The sequence below is a fragment of the Argentina silus genome, assembly GCF_951799395.1.
Source record: "Argentina silus genome assembly, chromosome: 4".
Classification (NCBI taxonomy): Eukaryota; Metazoa; Chordata; class Actinopteri; order Argentiniformes; family Argentinidae; genus Argentina; species Argentina silus.
Genome location: NC_139658.1, coordinates 1,877,217 through 1,892,120, shown reverse-complemented (window position 1 = coordinate 1,892,120; position 14,904 = coordinate 1,877,217). Strand labels below are relative to the sequence as shown.

Genomic DNA, 14,904 nt, shown 5'->3' with positions numbered 1-14,904 from the left:
ATTTTGAGAAGTGGGGCAGTCTGGGGATAAAGTGACTTTGTCCTCAACCATCAAATGTACTGTACAGTCAGTGACTCTCTTCTCCTACCCTCTAGGGTCTTCGTAAGCCCACACTAGAGGAGATCGACCACAGCAGGCGGGCCATCGTGACCCCCTCCCTGTTTGGTAGCTCCCTGGATGAGGTGATGGAACGTCAGAGTGAGCTCTTCCCTGATAGGAAGCTGCCCTGGGTACAGGTGCAGCTCTCACAGTACGTGCTGGCTCTGGGCGGGGCCCAGACCGAGGGCATCTTCAGGTGAGATGGACATGTCAGCCAATCATCTCTTTGGACTTGGCGTATTCACCGATGAGGTGGGGAGGGGGAGGGGTTATTGAGCAAAGAAGACATAAAAGGAGACCGAGTGAGGCCATGCAGGGACTCGTGTCTGTGGGCCTGTGTGTGTCTGTTGGTCTGTTTGTGTCAAGCTAGGTGGGTGGTCTCCTCGAGCAGTACAGTTTGAAGCAGACTGTCCCTGTGTACAGTACATGAGACAGACAACAGAGAAAACATAGCCTCCCACTGCTCAAGCCCCCAGGAGACCAGCACTGTTTTATTTGGTGCTTTGAAAAATGTGTTTACATTTTTGTTTTAGTATTGACTTTCGAACATGTTTAAGCAATACTTATGTCTGTGCTTGTGTGTTAGGTTGTTTGTTTGGAATAGAACATGTTGTGTTCTTCGTCAAACCAATATATTTGATTGTTATTTTGATACGTCCATAAATCCTAAGAAATACGGCCATCTAAGAACAGGATACTCCAAGTGTTGTTATGTCTCAATAGCAGATACAGAGTGGGCATGTGGTACAGTGCCACAGGAGGAAAGGATTTGGATATTTGCTTTAGTGGGGTTAGCGCTCCCTCTTGTGGCCCTACAATGTAACTGATTTAGGCATTTTTCTCCTGTAGGGTGCCTGGAGACATCGACGAGGTGAACGCACTGAAGCTCCAAGTGGACCAATGGAGAATCCCAGAGAATCTCTCAGACCCAAATGTCCCTGGTGAGTGAGTCTGTGCCTCAAATGATATAATTGTGTGTGTGTACACGTGTGGGAGATGTGTGTGTATGTACATTTAACTCATTTAGCAGACACTTTTATCCAAAGCAACTTACAATAAGTACAGTGTCTAAATAAGTGACATCAGTCATCGCAAGTAAAACCTTTGATGTGTGTACAGTATATTCTAACACTGTTCCCCTCTCTCAGCTTCTCTGATGAAGCTGTGGTATCGTGAGCTGGAGGAGCCTCTCATCCCCATGAGCTTCTACAAGCAGTGTGTCAGTAACTATGACGACCCAGTAGCAGCCATCGCGGTTGTGCAGTGTCTGCCTGAGCTCAACAGGCTGGTGCTGTGCTACTTCATCCACTTCCTGCAGGTAAGAAACTGTTATGACATACGTATACCAGTATGTCTACAGCACTGTGCAGGCTCAACCGCTATCAAACCGAACAACACACTATATTCAGACACACATTATTCTCACTTTTTTTTGTTGCTTTGTTCTTATATTATTTTTATTCTGTTTTTCACAACATGAACCATTAACAATAAACCCTTGTTTCAATAAATATATCATTAAAATAATGATGTAATCCTAAGGTTTTACAAGGTGTAATTATCAGGCATTCTCACATTTCAGAAAACAACACACAAAACAAAACAACATAAAAGATATTAAGTTGCGAATACTATTCTCACTGCAAAGATAATCATGCAGTGTATGGTTAATATTAATAAATTCAATGTTGAGAATATGAAGTTACGGTTTTATTAAACCTTTGTTTTATGATATAAAGACATTATATTATGTATATTCACAATACAAAAAAAATGCCTACTACAGTGTACTTTAGAACAACATGGTACAAAGGTCAAGATGATATGTGCAGTCTCTCATTGCTTTCTCTCCCCTTCACACTCATTATCCCCAGGTGTTTGCCCAGCCTGCCAATGTGTCTGTTACTAAGATGGATGTGAATAACCTTGCCATGGTGATGGCCCCAAACTGTCTACGCTGCCAGTCAGATGATCCACGAATCATATTTGAAAACACACGCAAAGAGATGTCCTTCCTGAGAATGCTCATTGTTCATCTGGACACAAGTTTCATTGAGGGTGTTGTGTAAACACCTGCTTCCCCTTGATGTACCATATGCCCCAAGTTCCCTGAGCTTCGCCCTGCTCTATCAAATCATTGAGCCTAATCAGTCACAAAGCAACTTCACATACATGCACATACTCTCAATGTCAGGAGCAGAGGGGAAATCATTATAATACCCCAGGTTTCATTTCACTGAGGCAGGAACATGTACACGGTTTTCACAAATGTCCCAACACTGTGTCATACACAAGCACTGTACTTGATATGATCACCCAGGACACTGGATCCATCCTCTGTCCTACTTTCTGACTGGAGAACAATGTACCTGAGCAGAGGCAATGTGTTCCTTGATGCCAAGCCCACAAATGATGGCACACTAGAAGACTAACAACTCTGATTACATTATAGAAACCAGTTTTAACCTGGTTCATCAGTGTTGGGGTTTTTGTAGCTACTTGTGAAATCTGGTTTTCTTTTTCCATTTCTGACTCAATGTGTGTAATTATATGGTTTCACTGGATACCTGGGCTGTGTTGAAAGAGACTCCTACAGCATTCAGCCCACAGAATGGACATAGGCAACAGGAAACACTGTAACAGACATGTGGTCCACCTTATTTATATATGCAAAAAAGCAATGTTGCCATTTGGCCATTTGGCTGGTCTATGAGAGAGAGTGTCTGTGTGCGTGAGAGACACAGCCTTCATTATTGTACAAACAAGTTATGAATGTGAAGAATATGAGAACATTTAAAGAATGTCTCATTATTAGTAAGCTTGCCTGTGATGTTTTTAGTTGTTGTAATAATAATAGCCTGCAATAGTTTCACTGTACTACGTTGGTAATTTTATGAAACAACATAGTACCACCACCACAGCTATTTTGATATACTGTACAGAGCCTTCGTTTCACAGCACAAACTGGAAGCATGTGTTTTGGAACTCATGTAAAATGCTCTTTTTAGTGGTCGGTGGTCAGCTCAAAGGAAAGTAAACATAAGAGTGTTCTTCATTTTAACAACTCTGTTTAATTGCGAAAAGAGTGTGTTGTAATTTAATTACAGTATATGGTACATGTACTGTATGTACTATATCTATGGGAGATGTATTTAAGGCAATAAATCCATATGTCTGTTATCTGAATATATTTTTCTCCAATTGAGATTATCACTACTTTTCTTTTTGGTCTGTACATCTTTTGGCTCAGGAGTTCTGTTAAAAACGGGTGTAGGATATGATAACTGCTCTCCTTCTCAAACTGAAAATCTGATTACAGCATGCTCCCAAACTAAGGATGGAGTGTTAAACTAAGCACTCTGAGAATGTAGATAATACTTTGTCCCTGAAGCTTTGCTAATGTAAATAAATTCTGCTTGTAAATAGTAATATCTCCTTGACTGTATTTTCAAATGATCCAGGGTAAAGGTGAACCTTCCTGTTGATAAAGAGAACAAAAACGTGTTTTTGTAATTACTGTTAATTTCTCTGCTGTAAGCGCCTGCCTTTGAAAAGTACTGATTCAAACCACTGCTCGCGAGTGTGTGCGTCTGTGCGTGTGTGTGTATGTTTGCTACACTCTGTTATTCTATGGAATGGTTGCTATTAAAAAATAAAGGTTTGTTCCATTGTAGACTGCCAATCATTTACTTCAAGAGAATAAAAATAGAGCTGAAGTTGATCTATGACTGAGAATGATAGTGCAGAGGTTATTGTAGGCCTAGTCAATACATCTATACATACAACCTATGTATTATAGGGTTTAAGGCTGAATTAATAGAAAGCCATAGTGCAGGATAAATTAGTACTGTTGTAGGCTATAAAGGACAAAGATTTGGAAAAGCATGTTTCTATCCAAAATTAGGCCTGTCAAAATGCACTAAACGAAGAATAGCCTTACTTAATATATACAAATAACTTGTGAAAAGTGTAGGGCTATAAATTAATGAGATGAGGCTGAAAATGTAGCATCTGTCATGCTCTTTGAGAAAGAGCAGAGAAAAGGTCCTTTTAGTAGGCATATCTCTGCACATGCGTATAAGTGCGCCACTCTGCTCCCCGCGCGCCGCGCCGGTAGTGTGCATTGGGAAGAAATTCAACTGCGTGGTGGCGTGCGTTGAACGGAGGCGGTGGCACACGCGAGGATTATATCGCACAGTGTGCACATCACTATCGGAAAAGGAGTAACAGCAAAGCAAGGTAACAATTCTAATAATTCCCCGCAACATTAAGGCCTAGTCTTGCGACAGTATGGACAAATGTATTTTGATGCATCAACATTGTAAATGCCGCATGCCGCTTGATGCCTCCGAGTTAAAACAATTAGTGTGACTACAAAGAACACTTTGTGGTATAGATTTTATTTTCCTAAGGGTCGTTTATAGTTTGCGCTTTTGGACGTAAGCATCTTTCGTAATTGTTTTTTTTTCTGGATGATTCGGCGGCTTTAACAGGGAAGTTCAGAGTGTTATTTCCATGCCGTATTTACGGTAAGAAAAGTATGGTCAGGCCTAGCGGAGAGGCCCTGGCGATCCATGTGAATGACAGTTTGAACGGCCTGTAAGATTTTTCAATCCCGCCCCTAACATACCCCTCAGCCAACTAGCTTTGTTCAAATCACTGACGAACTTGTGAAATATATTTAGCACCCCGCCTACTCCTTAGAAAATATCGGACAATAAGCAGTCAAACTAAGAATCAACAAAACCCAGTAAGGCAGATTTGTAGGCCTGTTCAATAAAATCATTTGGGCTACTCCAAGCTCCACTTTTTGGTGAATGTTTTGCTGAATTGCTTTATGCAGGCAGCGCTCAAGAAACATAATTGTGGAGAAAAAAAGAACCTGCAGGGTTCATCTCGACACGTTCTGCTATTGTTCTTTTTTAACTGTGAACTTGAAAGCATGAACTAGCAGTAAGGTCCAGGTTGAAGGATCGTCCACTCTTAGCGGATCTGACCCAGCGATCGGAACCGTATCTGGCATAAACAACTGATGCGTATTGCGCGCCATTTGCGTCATTCAGGTCGCTTCCGTGCCTTTTTAGAGCCACACTCTTCAACGGAAATAATTGTGCCCTATTCATTCACAAATGTCATGTGTTACTGTCAGTGTGATGTAGAGAATATAGATTCGACTGTTTCCACATGTATGTTACATAATCAGTTGGCCTACATTACTTAATCTAATTTCAGAGACCATTGCTATTGTCTCCCATTGTTTCGATACGTGGAATGTTCGCCTAACCAGAAAACACGTGGGTTGCCAAGTAGTGTGAAGATATCCGGCTATAGGTTGCATTAAAATGGAACATGCTCAAACTCTCTCCCCAAAGGTGAGTTGCTAAAGTGATATGTAGATTGTTGTATTGTGTTTCTTGGTGTTTTAAGCGTCGATTGTGGTTGACTTGTGAGGAATCAGGATACAGAGTATCAAGGCAGGGCGAGACAAAGTAACACAGTACAATGTCAAACAGTAGGGGTGTTTATAGGGAACGCAATCGTAAAAGCTAATATATTAGTCCATAAAGCCAGAAGACAGGCATCATTTATGAATGATCACACTTTTTCGATCACCGGTGTTGGACAAAGGGAATTTCTCATTGTGCTGAAGGGTGTCTGGTTTGACACTCGTTGCCCAAAGGTGTCCTGCGTTTGTTGTGCAGAGGTTGGGTTAGTTATTGCAATAATAATTGCAAAAGCTTCAAAGAGGCATGCCACAAACTGGAGCAACGGTACCATCTTGAGAACCAGATGGCCACAGGCTCGGAAGTAGACATGAGGCATGCTTTTTTGCAACCTGCCTTAATGTAATTCAAGGCATTTAAACATGAATAATAAATAAGATCCAAGAATAAGCCTACATTTGTTATAAGGGCACGTTTTTTAATGGCATCTACATTCTTTAATTGTTGCTCTTAATATTTAAACTCTGATCACTTAAAGGCTATTCTTATCTCATGATGATGACTGATCAATCAGTCACAATAGGCTGCTGATGCTGGGATGCATGGTTTCTCCTTGAAAATTAGACCAGGGTTAGTTGTCTGTCTGCTGACATTGTTCCTCGGTCATCTAGGTCTAATGATGGTGGAATCTCCCCTGATGTCTGTAAAATAGGAAGTAGGCTATACCACGCACTGTAGCTAGCTGCAGTAATGCATGTTTAAGCAAGCACTCAGCCAGTGCTTCAATGTAGTCTGCCCAGTAGAAGAGCTTAGATACCAATGCTGTGCTGTATATGTATTTTCTATTTCCCCTTTCCTTTTCCCCTGTTCTCTCTCCGCTCATCCTGTCAGTACCCTGGCAACTGCATGCTTCCTCACCAAAATGATTGAGACCCTTTTGCTGTGATTCATTACGTAACCATAGATGCTGCTCAAAAGATATTGAATGAACAGACTAAGAGAAAGGTCTGCAGACAGATTTGTGGGGCACTCCTTTGTGATATCTAGTCCTATAGGCCTACTGTATTGGCTCTAAGCTAGAGCCAGTTTATGTTGCTCAAGAGCTCCATCATGGCGGGTGTAGGTACTGTATGTCTGCATGTGTTTTCTGTTTGATGGCTAAGGAGGTCAAACTCTGTCTTGTCTACAGGAGGTTGATGTTGACACAATGAGTAAGACACCCCCTAACAGAAGAGGTATAACGTTTGAGGTGGGAGCACAGCTGGAGGCCAGAGATAACCTCAAAACCTGGTGAGTCTTGCGCCAGTCTCTTTCTCTTGTTTCTCTCTCCCTTTCTCTTGCACCTGCACCACTCTTTCTTTGTCGCTTACACAGGTCCTTCGTCCCTCTCGCCCCGCCCTTTCATCCCTCTCAGTCGCTTTGCCTAAATCTCTAAACCTCACCCGTCTACTCCCCTGCGCTAAGGTACGCGGCCAACATAGAGAAGATTGACTATGAGGATGAGAAGGTGCTGATCCACTACCGTCAGTGGAGCCACCGCTACGACGAGTGGTTTGAATGGACCAGCCCCTACCTGAGGCCTGTGGAGAGGATCCAGCTGAGGAGACAGGGACTGCAGGATGACTGTCCTATCCCTGTAAGCCATGTACTCTACTTTATTTATTCTTACCTTATTGCACTATCAAATCATATTTGTTTATCTACCGTTAGCTCATTTTCTTTGTATTACAGTAGTTACTTTATGTTATGATTTTACTTGTTCCCTCCAAGGGTTTTCATGTGAACGACAAAGTCCTCGCCAGTTGGTCAGATTGCCGCTTCTACCCTGCCAAGGTCCTGGCAGTCAATAAAGATGGTGAGTGTCGGTGACTCACTGTGGTTATACGCTACACTCTGAATTTCAAACAGATTTAATGCGATTATTTCCGCGTGCTCAATCAGATCTCCATTTTCCCCTCAGCATCCTACACGGTGAAGTTCTACGATGGAGTGGTCCAGACAGTCAAGGGCATCCACGTGAAGCCTTTTGTTAGAGAGGTGAGCTCTTCCCCCATCTCCTGCTATAACCAGTGTCGATGGTCAATGATCACTACCACCTGCTGAGAGGATTATAATGATGTATCATATTGTAGTGTATTCAATCTTTCTGGGTCATATTTAGTTACATTTTTCTCATCATCTCGTCTCCCTCCCTGTGGAAATAGAGAGGAGGAGGCGGAGCAGGACGGGGAGGGAAGTCTCGATCCACTGACAGGAACCGTGTCAGAAAGGCCCCGAATGGGAGAGACAGGAAGCCTCAGGAGAACGGGGGACCCAAGAGTAAGAGAGCCAGGCGCAGTACTTCTGACCAGGAGGGGGACAGCGAGTCGGAGGAGGAGGACGACGATGATGAAGATAACGATGACTGGGAGGATAGAGAGGGTGAAGAGAAGACGAAGAGGAAGGACAGTGAGGGAGACTGCACCAAAGAGAAAGCACCGACGATCAAGCAGGACGAGAGTGCAGACCAGCAAACAGGACAGAACAACCTCAGGGATTTAGTGAAAGAGTCTGTGCAAGTGAATGGAGTGAAAGTGGAGGATGACAGAGGACAGGTAGAGGACAGTTCCAGTCATCATCTGAACGGAGTAGTGAAGAAAGAAGAGGAAGAAATGACAAATGATCAAGCAGCCCAGATAGGTAAGGAAACACAAATCAGAGGTTGACGATACATGGGTGTGAATTGTGTGCGTGTGTGTTTGTAGGGAGGTCTTTTTTCACCCTCTCAACTCTTTCTCTCCTTTCTTTTTCTGTGAAGATAAAAACTTGCCCAAGGAAACTAAGCCATCCACTGAGTCGGCCAATCAGATGTCAACACAGAAGGTACCAGTGGCTATCACAATCCCCTCTGCTGCATCCACCAATGACAAAGTGGAACAGAAGGCAGCCGGCCAACCAGATAGCTCCAAACCTGCTGGGGAGGCACCACTACCAGCCCCCCCTGTGAAACGTAAGACCGCAAATGACCACCGTCCATTTCTATGGATTATGTTTATACTCACTATACACAAAGATTTATTATCTCACAGAAAATAATTGAGGTCATTGGAGGATCTGTCCAAATTGATGGCCCTGTACTAGTATAGACAATTTAAATATATATTAGGCTTCAGTGAGGATTCAGTATCTGCCCCTTGTTGTTGAATGTCTCTGAAAATCTATCAATTTTATATCTCCATTGTTTTTGTATTTGTTCTAGGAAAGCAAGGTTTCCACAACCCCAATAGATTCAGCAGAGAGCCATGTGAGTATTTTCACTGCACATTTTCTCTCGCACCATTCAGTCCACTGGAGTGCCTCTCTGCCCCTAGCCATTCATACATCCTTTCTGATGCTCTCCCCCAATCCCATTGCTGTTTTTCAGTGTATAGAGTTATCAAAAACCAGCCTCCTCCTGTCCTGTCCATCAACCTGGACCACAACCCGTTTAAATGCAGCGCCCCAGGCTGCACCAAGTCCTTCCGCAAGGCCAAGCTGCTGCACTACCACATGAAGTACTACCATGGGGAAGACCAGCCGCTGGAGGGGGACAACAGCCCCACCAGGAGTGTCCAGACCCGGGCATCAGATAAGCAGACCTCCCCTACTGCTCTGGAGAGTCCTAAGAGGAGGCGCACGATCTCTGCTTCAATGCGTAAGCCTTTGCTGCATGGTGTTCTCTCAATCTGAAAAAGGACCTATTTGATGACCTACTTGGAATGGGTGGCTTATACTCAGTGCCTATGTGGCTAATGCTTTGCCCTCATATTCTTTTCTGTGTTTTTTATGTCTTGCAGACTCTACTGTCCACAATCCCAGAGCTCCCCCGTCTCCTCGTAGTGACGTGAAGACAGCAGGCAGGCGCACGTCAGCACCTCCTATTGTTGATACTCAGAGCCAGCAGCAGAGGGTGCTGTTGAGGGAGAAGAGCAAAGAGAACCAACTGGACAGGAATGGACGGAGGCCAGTGGAGAAAGAGCGGGAGAGGAGTGGCTTAGACATTGGTATGATAAGGAAAGAGTTGGGAACATAACCGGTGGGTGGTGGGTGCGTCCATGAGTCCTGTCACGAGAAAATGCAGTAGAGTGACTGCTATCTACAGTAGAGGGACCACGTTCATCACGTTTTGCATTCATGATGAAATATTTATGTACTGCAGCCTGCAATATTTGTAATGCTTTCTGAACAGTGCCCTCAGGCTATACAACACTGTCTTTGACCCCTATTGCTGTCTGTCACTTCAGCGTTGGTGAAAGAAAGGGACCGACTGAAAGATAAGAAACCAAGAGACTTCCTCCGTATTAAACTGAAGAAGAAGAAGAAGAAAAAGAAGGCAAAGTCTGGTAAGAATGGGAGCCTATCGTCCTGCATGGGCCTCCTGCTACTCTACTACTACTACTGCATGTGCACTGCTGCATTGAGAGTGGGAAGGCCCTGGAGCACAAAGTCTCCAGCCACTCCTCTTGATGTGGTGGCTTTCCTGGTGTCCCCATTACTGGCCTTCATCACTTCATTAGTCTTATAATCAATATCTGTGGCATCATTATTTTTGGCTCATGGTCGGTCAGTGTTACAAATACAGCCAGGGCTGAGCACAGGTCCCCTTTATTTTAGCATGCTTTTAACCACCTAGCTTCTGCACTTGTAATGCCATGTATAAACCACTACTGACCCCTCACCCCTAGTTTGTTCATTAGGTGTGAGTGTGTGTTACACTAGTAACAAACAGACCAATGAGAGGATTGTATTTGTCACTTTGTATATTCATATATGATTTACTCTACTATTCTGGTCACTTCACCCGTCAGGAAGACTCAAGTCGAGTATTTTAAACTGTGAACATCTGTGCTGTGTTTCATATGTCGGGCATAGTGTGTGTTTGTCGTTTCTCCTCTATAGAGTAGCTCTTATTTGCGCATCAGCATATCCAAAGTTGACATTTTGTTCTGCGTCTGCTTCCCCCTGCCTTTTTATAACAGAGTACACAGGTAGTGAGGAGAATATTGACATCTCAATATTCGGTCTTCAGTCCAAATTGAATTTGCCACTCAAATTCCCCCTCACACATAATCACAAGCCTGAGGCCTACCCCTGCAGGCCCGGATACAACCAATCAGAGCACATACACGTGGATGGTGGGTATCTGTGTGTGTGTGTGTGTGTGTGTGTGTGTGTGTGTGTGCGCGTGTGTTTCTCTTTCCCCTCCATTATCTTGTCCTGGATTCAATCTAACAGCCATTTGTAATTAGATTTTATTGGTATATCTTTTATAATCTGTCTCGTGCTCATAATTTTCCACATACTTGGGCGTGACCAGTGAATGAACTAGACCTGCTGTCACAGTTAATGATTGATTCTATGGTTTTTTGATTGAATCCTGGCCCTTCCTTGCTGCTACTGCTTGCTTATTAAATTGTCATCGTGAGCGCAATGAAGTTTCATGTTCGTTCAACTCACAGAGTGATGCATAAGAAATAGATGAAGATAACTGTAACAATGCTATAGATGAAATACTCTATCAGCATTTTGACCTATGGGTTTTATCATGGCGAAGGTTTCTCTATTGGTGTTGAAATGGATCCCGATGTAATCAGATTTTCCCATGAGGTCTGAAATGCAGTTATGTCTGAGATACAGTGAGACACGTACTGTTTGGAATGTTAAGAAATCCACTAGACTTGTGTATATGTACAGTAACTAGTGGTATTAGCACACTATTAAACATTTGCTGCATTGGGACCTCATTGAGGGCAAGGGTCACCTAGTTGTATCAGGATTGTGTTTATTCGTTAAAACCCTTCCTCCCCTTGACTCTCCCTCTGACTGTAGATGAGGATAGCGTCAGTGATTGGTCTACGGACAGCTGTGGATGGAGCGACCATGAGCTTGGGGCGGAGTTGGACGTCACCACTCCACCCCTGAGTCTGGGCTCCGTTGCCATGGAAACAAGTGGTCAGGAAGAGATGGTGCGCTGCGTCTGTGAGGTGGAGGAGGAGAATGACTTCATGATACAGGTGAGATCATTGGTCATAATTATCTGAGACCAGCTGATCCCTACAAGTTCTACACACTTCCACTTTTCTTTTTTTTTGCATTGTGGCTAATGGAAAGTATGTGTCTTCTGGCCTTCTCTCCCCCAGTGTGAGGAGTGTCTGTGCTGGCAGCATGGCACCTGCATGGGCCTCCTGGAGGAAAATGTCCCAGACAAGTACGCCTGCTACATCTGCAGAGACCCACCAGGTGAGGGAGAGCAACACACAACTGCTCACTGGTCACCATGCTTCCTCCACATTTTATATATGTCAAGGTTTAGACCTGCTATTTTGTCCATATACATTTTCTGTGAGGTTATCAGGTGGAGATTCATTTTTGTAGACTCCTCTTATGACATTGCATGACCTCTGTTCCAGGTCAGAGGCAGAGCCTGCGATACTGGTACGACCGTGATTGGTTGAGCAGCGGTCACATGTACGGCCTATCCTTCCTTGAAGAGAACTACTCCCACCAGAATGCCAAGAAGATCGCCGCCACACACCAGCTGCTGGGGGACGTACACCGTGTGGTGGAGGTGCTCAACGGCCTGCAGCTCAAGATGAGCGTTCTACAGTAAGTACAGTTTTATAGAATTATTATTGTCCAGTGTCTACACAATATGGAAATGTGCCTAAAGAAACGGGTTCTATTTCAACTGGATTTTGCCTTTTCAATCTACACACTAGGGACACTGTTCCTTTTATGCAAATATGAGGTTATAATGAAATCTAGAGAAGTACAGTATGTCATCTCATGGTTCCTGGCCACCACCCCCCACAGGAGCCAGGCCCACCCGGACCTGCGGCTGTGGTGCCAGCCCTGGAAACGGGCAGAGAGGCCCTGGAGGAGGGGTGGCTCTGGGTTGAGCACTGACACAGCACCGTCACCCGCGGCAAACGACGATGGTCTCTACCGCGGTGGGACCGATGCGCTGGTGTCAGCTGCCGTGGAGAAGCTGAGCCGAGCCGCCTCTTCCTCCTCATCCTACCAGTCCTTCCAGGACTCGTACATCAGCAGTGAGCACTGCTACCAGAAGCCGAGTGCGTACTACCCTGCAGTGGAGCAGAGGCTGGTTGTGGAGACACGTAGGGGGTCAGAGCTGGAGGACAGCCTGAGGAGCACAGAAGATCTGCTGGAGAGAGAGCAGCGCTATGGGGGGCTGTTGGAGACTGACCGTCCCAAAACCCTCAACACTAACATCAAGGTAAGGGCAATAATACTATCTCAATAACTGTCTTTTTTAAACCTCTTTGTCCATGTATACCCTCCATATATCCCATTCAATATTTGATATCACTTCCGGAATATATAAATGTTGGTATTCCTTGAGCCTGACTTGCTGTGTTGGTGTCTCCAGGTGTCAGATGCTGGTCAGTGGACCCAGGTTGAGGTAAAGATGGAGAACGGGGTGGTGTGTGATGGAGGAGGGAGCACAGACTGCAGTGGGCAGCAGCAGCAGTGGCAGATCAACCTACTGGACCACATAGATTCTGTGCAGGATGAGGTCACACACAGGATGGACTTTATCGAGAGAGAGCTGGATGGTGAGACACTGCCACAGTTGATGATGATGATGGACCTTGATTTCAGCCATGCATTATGATTGAGAGTGAGTGAGTGATTGTTTTAAATGGTGTTTGTTCCTTCTCCTCCTCAGTGTTGGAGAGCTGGCTGGACTACACAGGGGAGTTGGAGCCGCCGGAGCCTCTGGCGCGGCTCCCACAGCTCAAACACCGTGTCAAACAGCTTCTTACAGAGCTGGGCAAGGTGCAGCAGATCGCCCTGTGCTGCTCCACATGAGGGCGCCAACGAGCAGAGCAGCGCCACTTCCACACACACACCACGGCACACAGACGATATAGAGTTGGACACTCACTGGTCTATGGCATGAGGGGTTGGAGTGAGGTGAAATGGCTGGATATTTAAATGCAAATGCACTTAATGTCAGTATACTGTAGACTGGTGCGGGTTTCTCATGGCATGAGGTCAGCTGATGTTCCTCTTTGGAAGGCCTCTGGTTTGGATAGAATGAAGGTGTACTGTATCATGATAAAATAAATGTAGAGGTAGCCAGGTCTGCTTGGTGTCAGTACAAGAAAAGAAAAAAAACAGGACCAGTTTTTGGTCTTATGGGTTTCTTGATGCAAATCTGAACCATATTAATGCCTTTGTCTGGGGTACTGTTTGCTTGCAGTTAACAGAGCCTTGCTGAGCTGTATATTCAAAGACCTCACTTAAACTCCTGATTGACACAGGTCACCTTCAAAATGATAACTTGTGACAGAACACTTTCCCTGGAGCAATATTCTCCAGCCCTTCCTTTATCAATATTGTGAAGAACCTTAGTATTTGATTGTCTCCCGATTGCATATAAATGTTAAGCTTATTCTTGCTGATAATGTGGACTATTTTATAGAGCACAACCTTTAACTAAGGTTTTGAATAGGGAGTGAAAATGCAAACTATATTCTTATATAATGGCACTGTATAGATAAGTAATTGCTTAATTACGTGAACTTTTTCTCTGTTTTTACATATTCAAAAAAATGTTGAATGCTACAGTTGGTCTAATGTCTCAAGGGATTCGTGTCATAACACACTGTGAAGTTATTTTTGCCTAGAATCAAATGCTCCAGACACTCTGGGACAGTATGTTGTTTTCATTGTTATTCTGGTTTGGTTTCTTTTCCACCCTTATTTCTTTGTCTTTAATCTTCTCTTTTGTTGTTTTTGTCTCTTTTCATATTCACTCTTGTGACATCTTTGACTGCTTCACTGTAGCATTTGACCTTTGACTTGCTGCAATATTTGTGGAGATATCTGCTATGACCTAAGCAATTTTTTGCTCTTATCAGTGAAAAGACTTGTGGTGGACCTTTTCCTTTTCTTATATTAGTTTTGTCTGACCTGTACTTTTTATTTGCAATATTTTGTATTTTTTGTGTAAATACATTATTCAAAATTGTTCTGTTTTTGGGATGTCTTTGTAATGAAAGAAAGTTATTTTTAAACATTCAGCTCAAAAAAAGGATCATTCCTACAGTATAGTGTCAGGCTGAGAACCAGATAAGAAAAGTTGAATAAAATGCAAATGATATGCTGGTACATAAACTACTATCTCTTGCTATGATCACACATGGGGTAGATCTGTCTCATTGGTTCAGAAGAATAAATTGCGCACAGTGTTAAATAAATGTAATATGACCACAGCAACATTGCAAATATAATTGATCACAGCAATTCGTATTTATTTTACAGTCGCAAATCATAGAACATACATACTCAATAATAACTGGCATTTACTTGTCTG

General features: G+C 43.8%; 2 protein-coding genes across 7 annotated transcripts in view; both read left to right on the top strand.

Moving 5' to 3' along the window:
* Window positions 1-3,760, top strand: part of arhgap46a (Rho GTPase activating protein 46a) — a 31,517-nt gene extending 27,757 nt beyond the window's left edge. For both annotated transcript variants that reach the window (XM_083669052.1, XM_083669051.1), the window contains exons 7-10: window positions 96-295; window positions 949-1,040; window positions 1,248-1,417; window positions 1,974-3,760. In XM_083669052.1, coding sequence (XP_083525178.1) covers window positions 96-295; window positions 949-1,040; window positions 1,248-1,417; window positions 1,974-2,168 — 657 coding nt within the window. In that variant the 3' untranslated portion in view covers window positions 2,169-3,760. The remainder of the gene's footprint in view (window positions 1-95; window positions 296-948; window positions 1,041-1,247; window positions 1,418-1,973) is intronic.
* A 471-nt stretch (window positions 3,761-4,231) lies between these two features.
* On the top strand, window positions 4,232-14,559 carry phf20a (PHD finger protein 20, a). 5 transcript variants are annotated; one of them, XM_083667816.1, is made up of 19 exons: window positions 4,232-4,338; window positions 5,332-5,471; window positions 6,733-6,833; window positions 7,008-7,179; window positions 7,314-7,398; window positions 7,504-7,580; window positions 7,748-8,222; window positions 8,341-8,532; window positions 8,782-8,826; window positions 8,947-9,216; window positions 9,359-9,565; window positions 9,806-9,904; window positions 10,541-10,696; window positions 11,391-11,575; window positions 11,702-11,801; window positions 11,972-12,167; window positions 12,375-12,798; window positions 12,952-13,138; window positions 13,252-14,559. In XM_083667816.1, the coding sequence occupies exons 2-19, from the start codon at window positions 5,442-5,444 to the stop codon at window positions 13,392-13,394; spliced, it is 3,144 nt and encodes a 1,047-aa protein (XP_083523942.1). In that variant the 5' UTR covers window positions 4,232-4,338; window positions 5,332-5,441; the 3' UTR covers window positions 13,395-14,559. The 5 variants fall into 5 exon arrangements, with proteins under 5 accessions (XP_083523942.1, XP_083523941.1, XP_083523945.1 ...); XM_083667815.1 differs by having other exon boundaries at window positions 7,008-7,188; XM_083667819.1 differs by lacking the exon at window positions 10,541-10,696.
* The last annotated feature ends 345 nt before the right edge of the window (window positions 14,560-14,904 follow it).